The 23,288-nt window shown below is 37.8% G+C and overlaps 1 protein-coding gene across 1 annotated transcript in view; it reads right to left on the bottom strand.

Moving 5' to 3' along the window:
* Positions 1–21,860, bottom strand: part of pudp (pseudouridine 5'-phosphatase) — a 46,324-nt gene extending 24,464 nt beyond the window's left edge. The window contains exons 1-3 of the mRNA XM_084713729.1: positions 21,763–21,860; positions 20,675–20,893; positions 17,552–17,781 (exon numbers count right to left, since the gene is read on the bottom strand). Coding sequence (XP_084569855.1) covers positions 17,552–17,781; positions 20,675–20,893; positions 21,763–21,829 — 516 coding nt within the window. The 5' untranslated portion in view covers positions 21,830–21,860. The remainder of the gene's footprint in view (positions 1–17,551; positions 17,782–20,674; positions 20,894–21,762) is intronic.
* Between the last annotated feature and the right edge of the window lie 1,428 nt (positions 21,861–23,288).

Here is a 23,288-nt window from a genome sequence, read left to right as displayed (position 1 = left end):
ACCAAGGAGGTTATGTTCTCTGTGTTGCTTGTCTGTCAGTAGGATTACAGAAAAACTACAAGCTCGATTTTCACGAAACTTGGGAGGGTGTAGCATGGGCCAAAGGTACAACCCATTAAATTTTGGAGTGGATACATGAATTATTTTTCCCTTTTATTAACATCGTAAGTCTTGATTGTGGTCTGCCCTCTCCGAGTGCCATGCTAGTGTTATTGTTAGGATTATAGTTCATTATTTTGTAACAGTCAAAATAATCAATCAGAGGAATTTTGTCAAATTAATTGTGTGTGTTGTTTGGAGTCAACTGGTGTGGCTTTCAGTTTAAAAAGCTCTTTGTGAAACTGGCGAGAAAGAAAGCCTGACATGTTTACTGACTGACACAATGCATTCACAACAGAGGCAGCTATTACTGAGCACATTTTCATTACGAGATAACTTACCGCTGTGCCGAGCGTAAAGAGATTGCAATTGGCTCAAAGAAAAGCCCGTGGACAGCCCAAGGACTTAATCAAAAAATCACCATTGAGCCAAAATGAGTGTCTGCAAATCTCACAGCCACCCTGCCTTCCCTTTGCTTCGCTTGTGATCTGAGGAGGACCCTGCAGCAGGCTTAACCCACACATTTGAAGTCTGTGGCGATAAAGTATCCAGCTCGGAAAATACAAACAGGGAGGAGGGACGGAGCTGTGTATCCGGATGCCAGTTGAGCAAGTCATACGCTACACTAGATAAGAGGAATGCAGAGGGCTACAGAGTGTGGGCTAAGTGGTTTTAAATCAACTTGGCCATTACTGTACTTCAAACCATTCACTGACCCATAATATTTTGTCAGTTTATTCCAAAAAGCTTACCATCTTGAATATTTTAAAGAGCAGAAATCTTTCGGGACTGTTTGTGAGCCTTCATTGGAAACCTTTTAAGGCTGCATCAATATCACAGCTTCTCTATCACAACAGATGCATCTGTTCTAAGAGTGACCCTGACCATGTGGCACAGTCAAGCATCAAACCGGAGAAAAATGAACCGGTCTAAGTGATAAATGAACCAGACTGCAGCTCGGAAACGGCGTGTTTCTCTCCTCGTTTTGGATCGGTGTGTTGATTCTTTATTATGTGAATCCCTGCAAAGCCCTGATGGTTTCAAAGGGATGAAAGCCAATAAAAGTATGGGGGCGGGGCAGGTCCTGAATCATAGTTGCCGTGTTGTTGCAGTATCATTATCTGCACATCCAAAGCTCCCATGGCCAAAAGGGAATATACCGGCTCTATCCGCCCTGTGTGAGAACCTTTTCTTACACTCTCTCATTTCTCAGGGCAAGCTCTCCTTAATTCACTGATCCTCCACCCAACTGTCAGAGTTGAAAACAGTTCGTAATTAAAGTGTTATTATAATGACACAGGTCAGTAAAAAAAAAAATAAATCATTATTTATATTTAAATGAAAGTGTATGAAATACGATTTTGTAATACTTTAGTGGTCAACATTCCCCTTTGAGCTTCTCTGCCTCACAACAACCTAACACTATAATAACATTTTGATATATTTACATTCACACATGCCTTAATTAATAAGCTTGTTTTGTATCTGTGATCAATGAGAAATAACACATACAAAGGGCAGTTTTATTGGACAAGATATATATTAACTGGGGATGTAAAAATATATTGAATATCGTGATATCACAACACAGTATTACATGGTTAATTATCGTACTGAATTACTTTTATTCTATTTGATAACAGCTAAATGCTACTGACTGTTGCAATGTATTTGTTTTGCAGTACACAGTACATAATTCAAGCACTCATTGCCAAAGACAATACATAGGCATTTTTTTTGCGCATGCTCACGTCATGAATGCTTCTTTTGACTTTATTAAATTATGGAAGCAGCAGCACTTGTTTTAAAAGTTACTGTAAGAACTTTTAATTGCATTATTAAGTACTTGTATCGGTACTTGGTATCGGCAAGTATGCAAATGTAAGTACTTGTACTCAGTCTGAAAAAAAGTGGTATCCGTGCATCCCTATTAATAAATATTTATGTTCAGTTGCCTGTCATTAATTGTGTATATATGATGGTTATTTTGAGAGGGGAGCAGGTTATATAAAATCATTATTGTCTTCACTAGTTTTCAATCATAGAAGATTTATTATTTTGTTTGGAAAGTGAAGTGATTGAATAAATAAATAATAATAATGATGAGATGTTTACATGCCATACCTGTAACAGCAAATAAATTAAAAACAGGAGAGCACTGGCAGCGTGACTGAGAATTATATTAGCAGAGCGTTCTATGTATTACATGTCACCCACTGACAGGTAATACAGCTATAGAACACATTATGTCACGTTAAATGACGTTTGAGTGAGCGAGAGTGTAACAATTGGCAAATACAACATGTGCCGCCTTCGTTCCTCTAACACCACAGTTCATCCTCGACTGTCTGGTTCATGTCAACGTTCTCCTGAAAAACTCTCTCATACACAGAGTGTGAAGTTTATGATTTGTTTGGTGTAAACAGAGGGAGATCTGGGTAGTTAAAATGAGCTGTGAATAAAGAATAAAGAACCAATCAAGTGATGCCAAGACAGGAGAGAAGTGAGCTCGGAGGTTTTACAGTCTTGCTGCAGCATTTATTCAGCTGCTGTTTTTCTAGTAATGATTTATTTAGGCTTGTGACATTAGTCCAGCTGAGACGAGACAACAGAATGAAGGACTGATTCTAGAACAAAGTAAGAGAAAACATACACAAGATATTCCTAAGGTAGAAAAAGAAAGAGCCAGATAGCGACTTGGCGTATTGTTAAAACTTTATCTGTTGATCAAAGCTGACAAGGCGCTCACTGATGGCACCAAATCACCCATTTTTACATTAATTGTTAGGTTGTGACTTCTTGTGTCCATAGAGATTATGATGGGAGCAGTATGAAGGGCAAGAAAGTCTGCATAGGCAGGAGGGCAGGGTGGACGGATGGGTCAAACAAATCCAATGTTTCATGTCCATGTTGAGTTATTCAAAGTTTTAAGTTATTCAGGTTTTGTTCTGTACATGACTCTTGCAACATAATGTCTTTATTTTGACCCAAACCTTGGCTTTTTCCTAAACCCAGCCCAGTAGATTTGTTGTCTAAATCTAACTGTGACTGTTTCACAACATTAACCACATGTCTAAAGTCATGTGACTTATGTTATATACTTAAGTCTACTTAACTCTAGCCTGTTTCACATGTTCCCACTTACTTGGGTGATCTTTCAGGCAATGCTAATGACTTTTTGCTCTTCAAACATGCACCTATGTTCAGGGGCGTTTCTGTCTCATGCCTTTTCACACAGACCATACAATTCCAGAAAAGATGAGGAAAGGGAAAGTCAAACAGATGGTGGTAATGCAACAATTGTTGATACCAACCACCATAAAAAAAAAAAGAAAGATTATTTGCAAGAAAATTGCAGGCAAGGAGCTGTTTTGTCCAGTGCTCTTGTAATGTATTCATAGTCAAGAAATTTACATTTACACAAAGACATATTCTATACACTAAAGGGAACATTCAAAGAGTGCTGGATGTCTGGAGTGATTCCGGTCACTGCTGGAGTCTTGACTGGTTATCTCAGACCATATACACATGGATAGAGACGGAGCCTTCTGTCTGAACCCTGCGTTCATTTTGTCTGGATTTCTACACTTTTTCTGAAAGCTTGCAGATACGGTTGAAAGGGAGCGGTACCTCCATTAGTCATGAGGGCAGCATAGCCAATAATTCAAACAAGGCACAATGAAGAAGTTTCTGAAAGTATTAGAAATTATGTTCATCATCGCTTAATTAGTGAAAAGACTCCTCTGTCCACATGTCACAACATTCTCATTGTCCACAAAGACCACTCCAATCTACAGCACTGCTTCAGTTTTGCCTCTTTCTCAAGACATACATTATTACAACCTCCTCCAGCGTTGCCATGTTTGTGCCGTGCAATACAAACATTATACATTATCCTTCAAAATATGACAACAACTCACTTAATGTTTCACTTTTTCAGACCGAAAAGGATCACAGACTCTGCAGCCAAAAAACATTGTTTAACCAGTTAGCTGGCAGCCTGTCTCACAGTGTGGCTAATGTTAGCAGTGTTAGCAGCGGCAGCTGCTCTGCTTGCAGGTTAATCTGCGTGTCTATGCTGAATGTGTCCCATGTGGTAGTTTATTCTGTCACAGTCTACGTTCAACATTATTTTCACTTTCTATTTCAAAACACTGCCAAACCGTGCTGTTTTTTTGCTGATAAAAAAATCCGGGGTTGGGTGGGCCATCGGGGCATGGCAGGTGGTTGCATAACATCTTAGAGGCAATAGTTAACTGGCATTGTGCATGAATAAAATAAAGCTAAAATGTTTAACCACCTAGCATTTCTGGTGCCGACTAGCGAGGGTGGCGATGTTTAAGCATGTGATCGACTAATCCCTAATTATAAGGTCTTGAGGAAACCGATTTCCCTGAATTTGGATGCCTGCTCCTCTTTACACATGACCTGATGCAGGCAATGTTCCTGATCATTTCACACTGTAACAAAATACAGGAATTAAGTGGAATCAACTTAACTTTCCTCATTAACTTAACATTAATATGTTTAAATGTGTGTAAATAAGTTTTATTTATTCAAGATAGTTCATCTTAAAATTTCTACAATTTATTTTCACATAACTTCAGAAATTATGAGTTCTCCTAACTGAAACGCTTCTGACTTGTAATGATGAGTTGGACCAACTCATTAAATGAAGCTTCTGAAGAAACATTATCAGCATGTTAGCAGACTTCCCAGCATGCACTGTTTGACACATATGGTGAAAACTTACTGTGTGCATGAAAACACCACAAACCACGATGAAGGTTAGTATAGTATTCAGGTATTTGTAATGTTCACCAGTGAGGAGTTGCTGGTTCAACTTAATATCTTAATTTTATTGAACATGCTTTCTCAAGCACAACTGATTTAATATCAAGTTTATTTGACTATAAAAGTTTGTTTGAAATCATTACAAAATTACCTCAACTTGCCTTTTCAAATTCAATCAACTTGAAAGTTTAAAGCAGGCCGGACACTTACTTTTTTTTTAGTTAAAACAGATACTTTCTTTTTACAGTGCAGGGATAGTCTACATGTGAAAGCAGCTTCTGTAAAATTTGGCACATCACGTCTCACTAAACTCAACAACACAAGAAGAATCCACGGCAAAGGCAGGGACAGAGTGTGATCTGTAGAAGTGCAGTGTAGGAACGATCAATAAGCACTTACCATTTAAAAACTGACCTCAACTACTTACCTACTGTACATTTAACATTTTCACATAAAAACTTAATTCAGAGATACGCATTTGATGAAGGCAGGCGAGAGGTGAACGTGGCAAGCTCTGTCAGAGCAGTAATGGGCCAATTTAATGTTCAGATAGAAATGTTCGTATCTTAATTGTAGCTGATTTGAATATCTGGATTATAAAGCCTTCCCCAGGTGTAATGCCTTGTATGATTAATGGCAGGGGAAGAACTAGTTCTCGCCGCTCCACTCCAACCCTCCCTCCCGCTCAGCGTGAGCATGAACTAGCTCACTTTCATGTTTCATTAATCTTATTCAGGCTGCTGAGCACACCTTTGGTAAAATCTCCTGTCTCATCAACGCTGTTACTTTGGAGTCGTGAAAAATGTCTCTGCTCTCCATGGAAAAAGAGAGCAGTGCTTTTTCTTTCACTTGTGGTCAGCTCAGACAGCGGCGTCGACACCACATTACTCACCTGTGAGGCCACTGAACTGCAGTGCTCACAGTGAGGGACATGCGGTTTGCTCTGCTCTGCCCCCGGCATTCTGAATATCACATTAAGTCACATCATGTAATATATTTGCTTTGCTGCAGGGGACATTTTCATAAAATCATTCTGAATAGGATGCACTACAGTTCCCCAACTCTGCCTATGTTGTATCACTTCAACAGCCATGTGCAAAAAGCCCTTGATACTTGCCTGCCAAGGACAAGTCAGTACAGGAAAAGAATATCAACCACACAAAATTATATTTTAACCTTTGAAAATACTTATTCGTCTATACCACAAATGACGATTGAATTTTCACTTACACAATTGATCTTCCACTGTCTTTATTCCTAATAGGTTGCAACATAGCACATAATTCATTCAGGTTTTAATGAATCGTAGTGTTTTTCGCCAATTAGATGCTACCAAAAACATTTGACTGGCAAAAGCTGCAGTCTTCTTAATGGGACGCTGACTAGCACCCTCTAGCAGAAGCAGGTAGACAAGATGAGTTGGGGTGGGGCAAATCAATACAATTTTTGCGCAATGTTTAAAGCTTAAACAAAGAACATTCATATTTTGTTGATTTTGGAGGACAAAAGCGGTTGCATTTCCAACATTAAGACCCTGGTGAAATGTCAGAGTAGCAGGTGTTAAGAATAATTACACAGAAACAGTCAATCTTCTCACAGATTTTTCTCGGTAACATAAGTAGGTTGTGCAAAGGCATCAGTGATAAACAGAGACTGTTTCATAACTAGTTAATAACTCCTTGTAGTAACTTTAAAATCAAGAAACTCAAGTTAGATTGACTTTTGTAGCTTTTAAATGAGTTTAGTTTAGTTTCTCTCTTGCGTTGCTGTTCATACTGTCAGGTATCTGCTTTATTTTACTGTTTGATGTTCACTTTCAGCCATATAGAAGTCATGGTGAATTACTGTCGATGAAAGCCCAACATTTCCTGAATTTGCTGTTTCATAATAAAAGCTTTTAGATAACAAAACAACAGACAGCTTTTATTGATTTTATTAACGGCTGTTAGACTGGTAGGATGCACCCACGTGGGTTTTGTTCATAACCTGTTGTCGAGGTCATCTAATAGCACATGGGGTTTGTTTGGTGGCGATCTTGAATTAATGTCAATGCAAGTGACAAAAAAAACACAGATTTTACGAACTCCTGAACCAGACACATAAAACTTTTTAGGTTCATAATAATGTAACTTCTGCTCTTTTTTTTCTTTTTCTAAAACAGTTTCCTGCAGTAACCAAATAAGATGAGAGGTTCTTAAGTGGATGGCATTAAAGAACATGGGATGAAATACATAGAATATGGATTAAAAGTCAGCTAACATGGAATGAACATTTTTAAAAATGGAATGGAAGTCATAGGGAAGTTTTTCCTTACTGCTGGAGTGAGTTATGTGGACTAAAAAACTAAACCTGACTTTTAATTGGCATGAAGGTGAGTAGATAATGACTGAATTGTCAGTTTTAGAGGAACTATCCCTTTAATCATTACTAATTAATAATAAAAAATATGACACAAAATGCATGTTTTTTTTTCTTTTTTCTCATTTTAAATTGTAGTGAAAGTTTCCTTTTTTAACACATGTGTACACCAGACAAAACAACGTCAAATGAGGCGCAATATCTGCCATTCCTAGATTATCAATTAATTAATTAATCAAAATTCTTAACAGCAATTAAATGAGTGATTGATTCATTAACAACTCTAGTTGGTAGCCAGTTGCAGTACTTTCCAGAAAAAAACAGGATACGTCAGAGAGTGAAGAAGGAAGTCAGCGAACGTAACATTTCTTGGTCCTCAGTCATGTCAGATAGGTTTCCATCTGCAATAGTGGTTGTGTAACAGTGAAGATAGCAACTCCCATGATCCCACGCTCCTTCACAGTGTTAGTAAACTGTCTTTTTGTTTTTTTTTTTATTGTCAGAGACCCTTAGTGGCAGAATTTACATATGGAATGTTTAATGAGGTCTTATCTGGTGGCAGGAGGTGAAGCTGAAGGCAGTTCAACAAATAGATTCTACTTGTACATCTTGACGCATTTAGCAAAAACCCACTATCATTCGCCCAAAGTCTGTGAATTGTACATAAAGTCATTGTATTACTAAATCTAAGTCTGTGTTTACTTAAATCTGCGGCGAGCATCTGCCTCCCTGCCTGTTTGTCGAGTCTCTCAGTGACTAAAAACAAGCTGGTGTTTTTTTCATCACAGTTGAGACCGGGGCAGGAAGAGCCGACAATTTGATGCGTGTTATTAGCATACGGCTGCTTCTTGTGTTTACCTCATCCTCTGCACCCTCCTCCCTCCAGCTTTCGCCTCTGTCTGCTCCCCTTCTCTCTCCCTCTGTCTCGCGTCTGCGCCGCTCACCCCTCCTCCTCGCCTCTGTCACGGAGTGGGAGCCAGGGAGTGACGCATCATCATTCGTTATTCCACTGAACACTCTGTCGATTCCCCCTCTGAGCCTCAGTTTCATATCTCATCAAGAAAAATGCCAGCCCTAACCGTGGCTGGCTCCAGATTAAAAAATCAGGTGCGCGGTGCCACAGGCAGACCTATTTGCAGCAAAAAGCCTTTTAAGTGAGAGGAGAGGAGAGGAGTTAGCGCGAATATATCTATTGGATGCCTCAGATTTCCCTGTTAAATTAGGCTGTAAATATCCAAATGCAGTATGAGGAAAATGCAATCACTGCTCACTTTCTGAAGGATTTCTTTTTGACTGCACCTTGTTTTTTATATTATCCAGAAGCCATTTGCAAATGCAGGGTTTTAGAGTTAAAACGTGACACATGCTCCCACTCACTTTTTATTAAGGTCAAGGTTTATAACAGCAGCAAACCTGCTGAATGATGAACATCAGATGCTACTGTATGTCAGGAACAGGACTGCACGAGATGGTAAATAAGTCATATTGCCATTATTTTGACAATTAACTTAATGATCACTCTCACATTATAATTTTCATTTTAACTGAAGAAAAACCCTATTGCACGACACACAAACATGTTTTCCTTCATCTCTTTTGTTTACAGTAGCACTTTAATCGTGCCTGAAAAGCTGAGCCAGTCGAGGCCCGATGACAATAAAATTCTGTCCAAAACCCAACCCAATTATTAATCAATGATGACTCAATTATCAGATTAATCATCAGCTATTCTAAAAGACGATTAATTGGTTTAAGTCATTTTTTCAAAGGGAAATTCTCTGATTTCAGTTTCTTGAATGTGAATATTTTCTGGTTTCTTTCCTCCTCTCTGACAGTAAACTGAATATCTTTGAGTTGTGGACAAAACAAGACATTTGAGGACATCATCTTGGACTTTGGGAAACACAGATCAATATTTTTCTATTTTCTATTTTAATAGACTAGAAAAAAATGATTAAAGGAGAAAATGATCCACAGATTGATCAACAATGAAAATAATCAATTTGGTGACAACCTGAAAATTAATCCACATTTTTTTTCAACTGACAAGATTGGGACAGGATGAATTAAACGATTAATCAACTGATTGAAAAAAAAAAAAATCAACAGATAAATCAATAATGAAAATTATAGTTAGTTGCAGCCCTAAAAGTTTTGTGTGAAGCAACAATAAATGTGTTCTGAGTTTGTCACGTTACTGAAACGTGTTATTAACCACCCAGCTAAATTTGAATGATTAACAAAATGCTATGTATATAAAATAAGGTCTCAAAATGAGGACACGATGTGCAGTTTTCTCTGCTCTGAAATGCTGGCAGCATGTCCACTGTTGGGGGACCACGGCTCCGGCACGTCACCAAGCCATGTTTCAGGTCCGCCCAAAATATCCTGAACACAGAAATCATTAACAACAGTTTAGCGGTCTAACTCCAATTCAGTTCTACATATTTCTCAGACTGTGTGTGTGTGTTTGGAAGAAAAACTCTCATTTGCCTTAACAGGGATTTTCATTGAACAGCTAACAATCTAACCTGATGTGCTTCACCATGAAGAGTTGGAGGATGTGTCTGAGGAAAAGGACTTGGCTTAGCTCACTGCCACTTCAACCTGCACCCTAATAAAAAAAATGGATCAGGCAGACCTCACTTAAAGAAATGCAGTGCAATTCAACAGCCAAGCAAGAAATCCTACACTTGAGAGTTATAATGATCAGTTTTGTTCAAGCTGTTTTATTCAACTATGTTCATTTTCAAGGCTGTAGTTTGTGGTGACAGATTGTATTGCTTTACATTGAGGCCTATTTCTAACATTTTGTCCAACCCATCTATATTAATGAGGGTTATATCTTCATGAATACAGGATTTATTGCAAGGCTGTTGCATTACTCCCCTATTCACAACGCAGTCTAGCAACCTTTTGTGTATTATGAAATTTGATACTTTTAGTCCAGCAGAGCACCCATTCATTCAAATGAAAGTTGGTCACTCAGCACATACACTGTAAAACTTTTCTCTCACTGTAGTTTGTCTCTCCTGTCCTGGAGACTTTGCATAGGTTAAGCTGTTGATCTCATTAAAAAAAGGATTTCAGAAATATTTGAAATATGAAATCTTAGTAATTAGAAATTCAGAATAATTTTCATTTAGGTTGACCATAGGGTTACTTCTTTATAATAAAAACTTTTAAATAACAAAGGTACAAAGGGACTTTTATTGTGAAGAATTTACAGGAATTGAAACGTAGTTATCCACCATTTTGCAGCGGCTTGATTCAGGACATGTATCAATTAAAAAACACTGCCTTGACCAGGAAACCCTGTTTTAGAGGTGCAAATCCCTGCCATGCCTGCTGAGTCCATCCAAGTCAAGCCAAGTCAGCACATGTGTACGAAAGAGGGGTTACCGCTACGTGTTAGTTCATGTAGCATGTAGGGTTGCAACAGATCACAGTTGTCCCATGTCTTGTCTTGTCTATCATCTTCCAGGAAGAAATGTGGTCGGAGAAACATCTTGAAAGATGGTGATCAGAGATCACGTAAACGTTTGGTGAAATCAAATCATAAAAATCAACAGTAGAAGGTCATGTGGTCTGATGAGTCCAGATTTACCCTGTTCCAGAGTGATGGGGGCATCAGGGTAAGAAGAGAGGTGGATGAAGTGATACTCCCATGCCTAGTGTCTACTGTACAAGCCTGTGGGGGCAGTGTTATGATCTGAGGTTGCTTCAGTTGCTCAGGTCGAGGTTCAGAAACATTATGAGTTCAGTTCACTACCTGAATAAACTGAATGAACAGATTTTTACATCAGTGGATTTTTTCTTCCCTGATGACACGGACATATTCCAAGATGACAATGTCAGGATTCATCAGGGTCAAATAGTGAAAGAGAGGTTCAAGGAGCATGAGACATCATTTTCACACATGGATCGTCCACCACAGAGTCCAGACCTAAACCCCACTGAGCATCTTTGGGATGTGCTGGAGTACAGTACTGTACAATACAGTGTAGTTTTCAAAGTATACTGTAGACATTTTCCTTATATCTAATTATTATATATACATTTTTAATATTATTATCATGGTCATTATTATTATTACATTACAGCACTATGGTGATGACTACAGACATAAGAGCTCAAAATGCATTTTTAAAATAATTTAACCCTAATGCCACCTCTTTTTTCCGTTTTTGCTGATCAAAAACATGATCCACTGTGTGATTCAACTGTGACTACAGGTTAGCATCATGTCCATCCTTGAGGCATTCATTGTATCGGTGTTTTGTTGTGTGTCCTCTTCACATATTCACATGTAAACACAATGTATCATGGTCATGACTAAGTCCATCATATTCCTGTCTGTTATTGACTACTTCAGTTGTACATGTAAACAGCAGAATGTCAAGAGCTTGAACACACTTAAATAGGAAAATTAATGTTTATAATCAGTGCATTTGCTTCAGATTCAGTCTTGTTCAAATTAATGCTGAATGCAATGAATAATGTGAGTAGGCAGCTGTTGGAAACTTTTATGTAAAGGTTCCTTTCCATGGTTAAAAAAATCAACATTTCTTTTCTTTTCTTTTTTTTTTTTTTAAGGATTTATGTTCCAAGGGCATGTTGCTGATTCAATCTGCATAGTTGTTCTGAACAAAAGTGAATATGGAGGATATGCTGGTTAAAGGTGATGCTTAGAAAAGGACATGAACAGGTCACGGTCTGGTTTCCAGCACTCTTACTAACTGAACTAAATCTGAATACACCCATTAGAGTTTATGTTTGGGTCAGTCTGACTTTACACCAGGCTGAACAGTGTGTTCATCTTTGGTTGCAGGTTTACACATATAGAGATGATGACTGAACAGCAGGATTATTGCACAGCTGTGCCTTGGACTGGTCAGAATAGAAGGACACTCTATAATGTGCAGTTTTCACTTCAATGGCTATTTCACATAGGGGGACAGATACCGATGGCTTCTTAAAGGCAGCTAAAATATCAGTTGGTGGGAAAAGACTTCTTGCCTTTCTGTTAGGCTCTAGGAATCGCTGTAAAACGGACCTTTTCTCTTGTAACACTGCAGTCAGTGGCACCGCTGCTAACGGCTAAATTCAACCAGGTGCGCGCCAAGTCTGTTTTTGATGGATGGCACATCAGTCAGCACAGAGCAGACAGCAAGTCAGACACAGATAAAGCAGAGAGAGTCTGGTTAATTTTCAAAATAAAAACCCTGTGTGATCATAAAGACAGACAGAAAAGAAACTATTAAACTATGTAACCTACTTATCCATGATAGAAGCACAAGAAGCAAGGAAAGAGGACCAAATCAACAAAATCTGTGCAAGTAAACACAATCATGTTGGCAAAATGCTCTGCTGCTTAAATGCTTGTGAAACACTCCTGCCGGGACCTGAAGGTTATGGGGAGGATGGATCAAAACTGTGGGACAGATGTGGCATGTCCAGTGGAATCAACCAGTAACTGTGCTTTAGTTGCCTTTAGCTCACTTAGCAGTCCAATCAGACTGAGACACAATCTCTGAAACCATAAAACGGCAATTTGACGACTGGGAATACAGTACTGAGGTGATCTAACATCACAAGGTTCTGACCAGGACTCTGATTCCAGGGATGATGAAGACACAGCCGGTTCAGGTGGGGACAACAGGTGTGAACTGGTTCAGAAGAAAGTTTGTAACTTAATGAGTCAGTCACTAAATATACATAATCATTTTTGTGAAGCTGGAAGTCATTTCTTCCAGCATTTTGAGACTCGTGCGAGGTTAAGTTCTGTTGAAATAAAGTACCTAACCAAAAATGTGTATTTAAATAATTAAATTAATATCATAAACATGCATCGACTAGTCTAACGAAATGACAGGTACTAGTTGACTAGAAAAATCTTTAGTTGGAGGGAGCCCTACAGCTGATGACTCATAGTGATCGTGTATCACACACAGTATATTCCTAAAAATTTTACACAATTAAAAGTGTCAAGCAGAATAAAATCATATTAACAAAGCAAAGCATGTCATTCAATTACATATTTAATTAGTAAGTTGTGCACTGAACAATGATCAAGAGTAGATTTGTTCAAATTAGCATAATAGTACCATTTGCACACGTGGTTTACAGTGTGAGTGCGTTCATGAAAGTAGGTCAGGCCTCACACTGTTATTTGGTGTCTTTTAGTGAGATATTTGGCAGCTATTTTAGACTGACTCAACACTGCAAACGGCTTCCAGAGTGTCTGAAAATATATCTTAAACAGCCTGTGAACCCTGAAAGCTCCACACTTTTGATCAAAGTGCCACAGTAGAAGTGTGTGTCTGTCAGTGCAGAGAGCGGCTGACATCGGGTCCTGTCTGCATTACTGCAAATGGAACACATTAACTGCGAATAAAAACCTATTGGCTGACATGCAGCCTGCTAAATACAACTAGATCGACACACATAGCAGATATACTGTTTGGCATGCCGTTGACATATAGTTGTGCGTCTCCTCTACGTACTGCAGCACTTGTGTTTTGACTGAAGGCACAGCTGAGCTCTGAGCCCTCCAGGATCATATCATCCAGTTTGTAAAATACCCGATCAACATAAAATACCCGATCAACGATGAGAGTCAAAAACTCGATCAGTCTATCAGTTTGACATTTTGACCAGAAGTAAGAAAAACTGCTGTCAATAAATGTCAGCTGAGTGTTTCAAATAAAGTGCCTATTAAGTTGATCAAATCAACTGAAAATGTATCACAATTTTTCAATTAATTTCTAATATTACTATGGAAGCATTTTCATAATTTCAAAGTTTTTTAATTATTTTTTTCTTACTTTCACCCGAGGCCACCTTCCTTAGATAATAAATTGCAATTTCGCGTTGGAAATTATGAAACATGATTCTGTTCTCATCACATCATGGCTGTTTTAATCAGATCTACTTTAAATTAATAAATCTCTCCATTTTTAATTCCATAACTGTTTTTACCTCTCTGTTTTTAAATTCAATTGCATTTTCATCACCTTCATTTTTATCAGTTAATTTTTATTTCCACCTCTCATATACTGGATTGATAAGATTTCAAAAGGTTGTTCTTGTTCTTTCATCGTAGTTTCATTTTAAAAAACACTCTTCATCTGCTAATGGTTAGAATTGTATATGTATGGTGAGTCAGGAGTGATATTAACATATAATAAATAGACTGAATTATGGAGGCAGAAGACAGAGACAGAAGAGAGACGGTGACAGCAGTGAGTAGTAATGATCCAGCAGCTGGATGCGAGCTGTAATTTAGGAGGTGGAGTTGTGCTGCAGGTGGAGATGACTGACAATTTGTAGTTCATCTGAGACCTTGCTGTTGTGTTTCTGCAGTGCATTAAGCACACTGACGTCACAAATCAATGGCATTTGAAAAGCAGAGATATAATTAACTAAAAAGCACAGATATCAATATTCTTTATCTGCTTTGTGAAAAAAACAGCTGCTTCTGCTTCGGTCATTTTCAGAGAGATGAATGTGAACAGATAAAACCTCAACAACTAATGAAGAAATAACAGAACACTACCTGAACAACTAGAATTATTTCTCACAGAACTCCATTCTGCTCAAAGATTGATTACATGTTATAAAAGGGATACTTCCTGTGCTTGATATTTGGCTGAGATGTGTTTAGAGTCATTGTAAAACACTCCATAAACACACACCTGTGGCTGCTTTACACCAGCATCACTGCACCAAACAAAGTGCTGCAAAATGTCACATTTTGTTGTGATTTTTTTTGATTTACTCAGTAGGCTGTGTGGGTAAGTGGCTGAGAGAAAATGGATGGATCAGAGGAGGAAGATAAAAAAAAAAAAGAGAGAGAAGACAGGCCACAATTAATAACAGAGGAACTGAAGAGCCGCAGAAGTCAACACACTATGTGGTCATTTATCATCGGCCAGGATGAGAACGGCCAGAAGAACGCAATCCTGCCATTCAATGAATGCATGAAAACCCACAAAGATGCTCACACAAAGAGTCTGTGGGAATGTATGTCGCTGTGTCCTGTCGTGTAGTTTGTCCATCTAAAGTGGACAACTTTTAAGACAAACTTTAGCTAGCTTGCTTGTAAGAGAAAACATGTCAGTGATGGGACATAAATGTGAATCGCCCCTGCAAGAAGGACTGATCGCTTGTCCGGAGCAAGCAAATTTATCTAAAACATTAATTAAATTTAATATTTTCATGCAAAAATGTCAGAAAATGTTGTTTTCAGCCTCTCATATATGTCATTTCTCCATTTATTATGATATTAAACTGAATATCTAGATTTTAACCTGACAAAACAAGTCTTTTAAAGACATCACTTTAGAGAAAAGGGATAGACATTTTTCACTATTGTCCTATATTTTAGTAATTGTTGTTATTTGATAACCACTAATAAATAAAACAATTTGTACACTTCAAATTTCAAGTAGATTTCTGACCCACTTGCCCGACCGGGCGAGTGAACATTAATTACATTAATTAAAAACATTAATGTTGAACCCTGGACTGATTGTAGTAGGATTTACTGCTAGAGGAGTGCAGACATCTGAACACTACTTCAACACCTGCAGAATTAAAGGTGAAATCCAGATAAATGTTAATAATCACCCCAACCTTTAAGCAGGCTGGCATCAGCTAAAGTCGCATTCACAGAAGCACCAAAAGTTCATTAATATTAGTATTCCCCCGAGCCATGCACCTACAGCAGCCCACTAACCGAGCTGACTCCTCCCTGGTAGGAAGCTCTCAGGGACCTTTTTCACCTAAATTAGCTCTGCTTCTTGAAATAGTTCTGTTCAAAACCCTTGGAACCTTGGTACTATCTAATTAACCAGCCCGCATTTACACCAGTTTTAAGTGGAACTACTGTGATTGAGGATGTGATCAACAGAGGGCGCTGTGCACTGAATGTGACAATTAAAAGTTCACACAAAGTCTGATGTTTATGCAAAATCTGAATTCTACTTTATGCAAAATTGGAAGTTAACTTTATGCAAAATCAAAAGTTTACGCAAAGTCTGAAGTTTATGAAAAAAATTGGAAGTTTACTTTAGGCAAAATCAAAAGTTTATACAAAATTGGGAATTTTTAGGCAAAATTGAAAGTTAACTTTATGCAGAATCGGAAACTTACGCAAAATCTTAAGTTTTCAGAAGATGTGTAGGAAAACGAACACACTGGACCTTTAAATGATGTCTGACTGCTGCACCTGCTGAATCAGCATCCTTGTGGAAAACAAATGTGCTTTTCTTTCTCATCCAAGTCCTAATGTTCACATTCACAGAAAAGACACGTCTTTATGATCATTAGCATGACATTTTTCTTATGCATATATTGTTAAATAGGTACACAACATGACTGAGAATGTGATCTAAAAGGGTTTTTAAAAAGACGTTATATTTCATCTCGAATTTAACAATAAATTGTTGCATTTTGTGTTGCTGTGGGTTTATTTTATGAGCTATTTAAACTATTTATTAGATACCTGCAAAATATGACTACAACAATGATTTTTTTTTTCACAGAATCATTTTGTTAAATTACTTTTGCTAATAATTTAATTAGCTTACCACAGGCGGGACATATTGGACAACAGCTGTGGTCTACAGGTCTACAGGTGAGTTTCAGGTTTACATGGACTGTTAAACAATGTTACAAGCAATTTCCAAAGAAAGACACAGTTTAAGAGACACAGTTTCCCCGGCAGTTAAAGTATAATACTGTAAAAATAATTTGGGCAATTTGTACTTGCCCAACATGTACATGTTCTGTGTGTAATTTGTAATGAATGTCCTCTCTGGTGTTGTTTTACTGCTGTTTTGACCAGGTCTCTCTTGAAAATGAGACCGTGTCTCCATGGAATTGCCTGTCTAAACAAAGGTTAAATTAAATTAAATAAAAAAACAATGCGATCTTCATTGGAGCTGCATTTATCAAATCACGCCCTCCATCGTTTCCTGTGTGTTTAGCTGATCTAAGTGAGCTTGAGCAGATAAATAGTGAATATGAGTGCTGCTCTAATGGTGCTGCAGATTTATCAAGTTCATCAAGTTATCAAGTTCAGACTTGTTGAACTCAAGTGGAAACGGCTTCACTTCAATTTGAACTGCTTTCACTAAATCTGCATCCAGTTACCTCCACTCAGCTTTCCCCTGACTCTGAATGCAGCATTTAAATATCAGCGTGCTTCAGAAAACACTGGCAGAGAGCTGAGCTAACAGAGGCTGGATTTAAATGACCAAGCATTAAACTCCTGTGATCCTGTCAGAGCACTGACCTTCTCTGGAGGAGCTGGAGGGCTGAACCTGCTGGCACACACCAGGAAGGAGTCGGGCTGAGGCTTGCTGTTCTTCACGTCGGGATCGTCGCCCAGGACGATGTGGTCGAACAGACCGAAGAAGTCTTTGTGGCGGCTCATCTTCAGCTGGAACGTCACGCCGGCCGAGCTGGTCGCCACCGCTATAGGGATGTTGTGCTTCTTCAGGTGGTGCACCAGTTTCTCCACACCTGGTGGTGTACACATGTAGGTTAGACTAATAAAAACAGTTTGTCAATACAGAAGGCTTTTAATAAAAAAACTCTGCTGATATGGAGCTTTATGCTTTATGTATTCTTGTTTCATTTCAGTGGCGAGCAGGTAGCAGAACTGTGGGAGGATTTTAATCTACACTGTCAAGGATGACAGTGTATAAGACCTTTAATATGAAACACTCCTTTAACTCACCTGTTGGCTGAACAGAACACAGCTTCATTATAGCCTGAATTTATTTCATAATTACACATTAATTATATATTGTGCAGTCATTTTAATATAACTGGCATAATAAGTTAAAACATTTACCTGGTAAGGTCATGTTAATGTTAATGAGCTGTATAGTTCATATAAAATATTAAAAACCATCTCTAACCCCACTGACATGCCTTTATTAACATATTAATCACTAATAACAACCTCATCTTTGGTGAAAAAAGGTGAAAACAAGCTGTTTTCTGTGGGGTTGAGCTCATTACCAAAATCATTCCAAGTTTTATTTTGAAGGGTCAACCACAAGTTGAGATCAGCACGTAGATATATTATTACAACTAAGTGTGCCGTCACACAAGTGAGGTACACAAACCTCCAATTGATCAACTGACTCAACCCAAGGCATCATGGGATTGCCAGTGGGTAACAACAACTATTTTCAAGATGGAAAAACAGATCAAAAACAGAAGACATTCAGTGTCAGATTTATCATTATACATTTATTTTATCATGTCTGTAAAGAAGAAGATGTAGTTCAAGGCTGGATTGCATTGAGCCAATGCTATGAAGGTGCAATGCTAGTGTTAGCATTAGCTGGACGTTAGCCTTTCCTGCTCAGTTTACTTCTGTGCTAACCCTGTCACTTTCCCAGCTGTTGGGAAATGCGCTGCTTGCTCTACCTGCACACTGCACACGGTTACGTACTTAAGCAAAATAAAGAACAGATATTATAAATAATAAATGTTTACATTCTGTGATGCATGAACAACTCTGATCCAAAAGCAGAAGAAAATAAAAATAAAACTTTTAAGGAGTTTTAAGGATGCCAGTAAAGCACAGACCAGATAATTAACACTTTATTATTAGATCAATTATTAGATTATTAGATCTTTTTTTTTGGCAATGATAAGTTAAAATATTAAAAAAAACAGTGTTGTTCTCCCTTGCAGGATAATTAATAAGAATGTATTAAAATAAACTCCATTTAATTGCAGTTAGGAACAGTGTCAATTCGCCAAATGTCATTTTGACCAAGATAAGAGTGCACAAAAATCATTATCAAAAACTAATCTTATGACTAACATAGTTAGTAACTGCAAGCTTGCAAAACAGTCAACTTCCTTGTTAATGTACCTGCTGTATCCTTTGAATTTATATCTAACATGTTGAGAGGAGGACAGAACAGTTAAAGGAAAAAGGGAGTTTTTCTTCTCAACACATGATGCTTGTGAAAATAGTTGCTCAACAAAAAACCGCAGCTCCTGAAGAGGTTAGTGTAGATGCTGTGATAGCATCAGTTATATCAGAACTGGAGAGTATTTCTTTATTGAAAGAAGAGCAAAGAACGGCACTGAAGGCTTTTATCCATGGAAGAGGTGTTTTTGCTCTTCTACTGAATGACTGGCAAGAGTTTGATCTGCTTGGTTGTGTTAGACATGACAGACGGATGCTTCATCCAAGTGTGTTTTGGGGTTTTTTTTTGGAGGTGGCTGCCCTTTTTCAAAGAGTTTCTAAGAACCACTTCCCACATTGTTCTGTGCAACAAACCACTAAGTGTGTCGGGTTACGATGTTGCTGCACCTTTTCCGCAAACTTGACAAATCATCAGAACTTCCTGCAAGTTCCAACTCTTAAAAGAACACAAGGTTCATCAGCGTTATTGACATTTATCAACGCTCTGTGCACTTTTACATTTTGTAAGTTTGTGTTGCTGTTTTCATTGAGCTTCATCTCCAAAAAGATTTTGCTTCTTTGCAGAATACCTGTCAGGTGGAGCTCTTCATTTACAAATTAAGCAGATCTTGTTAGAATTTTTGTAATCCTGAGCCTTTTTGGTGAAGTATGGAACAGAAAGCAGTTTTATTCTCCCTGGAACAAATTACCATTGATTTTTAATGGATTATAAAAAAAATCCCAATTTTCACTTGCTCCTTGCACTTGCAAAAAATACCTAAAAACATTGCAACATGCATCACAATTTTTGAGAAAAGGTCAGACATTTTAGGCCACAACCATCCCCAAAACAGCCTGCAAAATCCTGGAGGGGCTGTCTACAGTAACAAAAACATTATGACACTTTGTGAAAATATCCCCCTAAAACTGAACACACTGCTCCTTTAAATGACAAGTAGCTTCTACACCTGCTGAATCACCATCCTTATGTAACACAAATGTACTTTTCTACTTTGTATAGTTCATATTCACAGAAAAAACAGGTCATTAAACTGACTAATTACAGCATGAGGAAAAGTAGAACACTTGATTAAAAGAACCCACACTCAGACATGATGACATCACTCACCGTATACAGAACACTGAAACCTTATCAAGCTGTCACTGTAGAGACCTACATCAGAACCACGCATTCTGTTTGACCTTTTCCAGAAAAAATGATTAATCAGAATAAAATACTGCAGATAGTTTTGCACACAGCTGTGTTCACTGGCTGCATACACATGTAGACAAACAGAATGAGCAGCACTCCTACATGTGGAATAAAGAGGACAGCAGCCCACACACGAGCTAATGATAGGATGCTCTTCAGCTGAGACCAAATCAGCTGATTTTTACTGTTTTATTTGTCTGTATTTCTTCTGTTTCAGGCCTGAAATAATGTGGCACTGACTGTCAGCTGACGTGGTGAATCAGGCGTACCTGGCATGAGTTTGGCAGAGGGAAAGATCCTTTCTTGTATCTGTCTGGCTTCAGCGAGGAGCTCCTCGGCTGTCATGGGAAGCTCCAGAGAGTCCCGAATCATCTGGCAAGCAGTCAGAGCATTTTTACCCATCACTGATGACTTCACGTCCCATGTGTACTGCTTTCCAAAGCGGTCACATATTTCCTGGAAGGACACAGTGTACAGTCGTTCTGTGTCTAAAATAAGAAAACACAAAAATAAAATTAATGGCTTTCAATGAAATGTAACACTGATTATGAATGGGACGTTTTGTACACTGCCACAAACATAATTTTGCAAGAAAATGAACAGATGAGATTGTTAAAAGTTGGCTATGATTTCACTTATTGAAAGTAAAATGCATGTAGTGTATAAACATAGACAACAGAGTTCACACCTGACGTTTGAAAACTACATTATGAATGTAAAATGTGCATTTAATAGCCCAGGCGTCCTCCCTTCACTAATAAAACTGTCCCAAACGTGCTTTAGTATCAAACCAAACTTCATTAAAATATAAGTCAATTTGAACACACAGAGTTGAGCCATAGACACATAGTTGCTAAACGTAGCATAATATATTTTACAATGATTAGTAGATATAAATTGTGAATTCGGCACATGTGTGGTCAATAAATGTTTTCTACTTGTTAGGGAAACCTCAACTTTTAAAAATAGGTCACTGTCGCAAGCGCCTTTTGTGGAAAATATTTTGGGGGTGACTCAACATACACGTCAGGCAGGTAGAGCAAGGATAAACGCTCAATTTCTTAAGTTTTTAGGACATATTATTATGGAAAATATATGCCGAATTCACTCTTACAATGTATAGTTATAACTTCTCAATTACATCGTGTTCGAGGAGATATGATACTTTAGGGATTCACAAAGAAATCACAAACTAGTATTTTCTTCTATGGAGTTCGGCATGCCGCCCCTTCACCCTGCACAAACGGACTCAAAGTGAATGAATGACTTTATGTATCAACGTAGCTTTAGCGTAGGTGCAACTTCGCATGACATGATGAACAAAACTTTACATAACACACAAAGAAGTTTTAAACACCTAACAGTAATCCGTCCATGTCGAAGAGCACATGGCTCACAGGTTTGTAGGAGCTGCTCACAGACATGTTTCACTCTTCAGTTCGCTTCCGCGTCGACTCGAACACGGCGGAAGGGGGGACAATTAAAATGTAACACCGACGTGTAACAGCGTGAAAACTCTGTTAATAACATGTAATAGAGATAACTGATACAAAGTCTTTCTTACATTTTTTTTTACTAAATTGGGTCGATAAAACTACCCAGAAACTCGATTAAATACTTCAGTCTGGAATGGAGATTCACCTGCTCAGGGATGCCTTTTAGCTGTCCCAGCGCAATGGCTGCTGGGAAATGAAGTCCGCATTTTATTCCTTTGGCATTTACTGTATATTTTAATATTTCAACCATTCACAGGGTCGACAAAGGAAACATTCCTGCACCTTTGTGTACAAGTTCCACAGTGTAACATGGACTATTGTTCATGAAAAGAAAAAGAGGAATAGATAAAAGAGTAAAGTTAGTTAATACAAAAAACGTGGAAATATTAAGACAAGCCAAACAAAATATAAAGGAATAATTCTAATCATTTTCTTCTTCTTTCTTCAGCCATATGTCAAGTATGTATAACAACGTTAATATATAATGTAATTGCAAATTCATCAGTGAATTTATTTTATTTAGAGATTCATGTAATTTAAATAGTAAATGCTCGGTTGTGGTGTAAATCTTTGAGTTAGAAACAATGAAAATGTAAACCTGTTGAAGTAAAAGTGAACACTGGTTAATATTTAAAGTTTTTCATTTAATCAGGCACCCAAATAATGACAAATCACAGTTTTTGTACTATATTTTTTTCTAAACTTCAAAATTCAAGTTTACTGAAAGAAGAAAAGTAAATTATGTGGAGTAAGTCAGCAAAACCTTGTTTGATTCACAACTCAAAACTCTAAGAGTGAGTTGCCGTGAAATTTTGAGCTGTCTCATCTTTTCTTTGGGTTTATTTTCTTGGCAAGAGGAAACTGAAATAATGAGATGACCTGTTAACTTAGCCCGAAAGCATTTATTTCTCATTTTAATGTGTATATTCATGTGTCAAAATAATATGAGGTGATGCAGAAATGGCAGGAAAAAACAGTTATGAAGTTTCATTTATGCACAAATTAACCCTCCCAGGACTTATTGATAAGGCCTGTTATGAACTGGGTTGTGATGATCTGTCATTTGTAAAAATGGGTCCCTAGAAATAAAGTATGGGAAACACCTGGAGGCTGGGGAATAAATAGTACAAAGGACCAACAGACTTCAACACTGTGTATTCAACAAACACTGTAATGAATCTATACACGAAGGTTTTGCAAAACAGGGATGACTTATTTATGAAATTTAATTAATACTCAGCTCTGGAATATATCATCTGTAGTAGGCTTTTATCTGCTTAATACAGCATTATGCATGACCGACTTATAATATTGAAATTAGAAATAAGTTACAACATTACATTAAAGAAAAGGTCATCATTTAGTCACTAGGGAGACAGGGTCTGGT

The sequence above is a fragment of the Lutjanus erythropterus genome, chromosome 24 (assembly GCF_056507025.1).
Source record: "Lutjanus erythropterus isolate fLutEry1 chromosome 24, fLutEry1.hap2, whole genome shotgun sequence".
In the NCBI taxonomy this organism is placed as follows: Eukaryota; Metazoa; Chordata; class Actinopteri; order Lutjaniformes; family Lutjanidae; genus Lutjanus; species Lutjanus erythropterus.
This window is presented reverse-complemented; position numbering and strand designations above follow the sequence as displayed.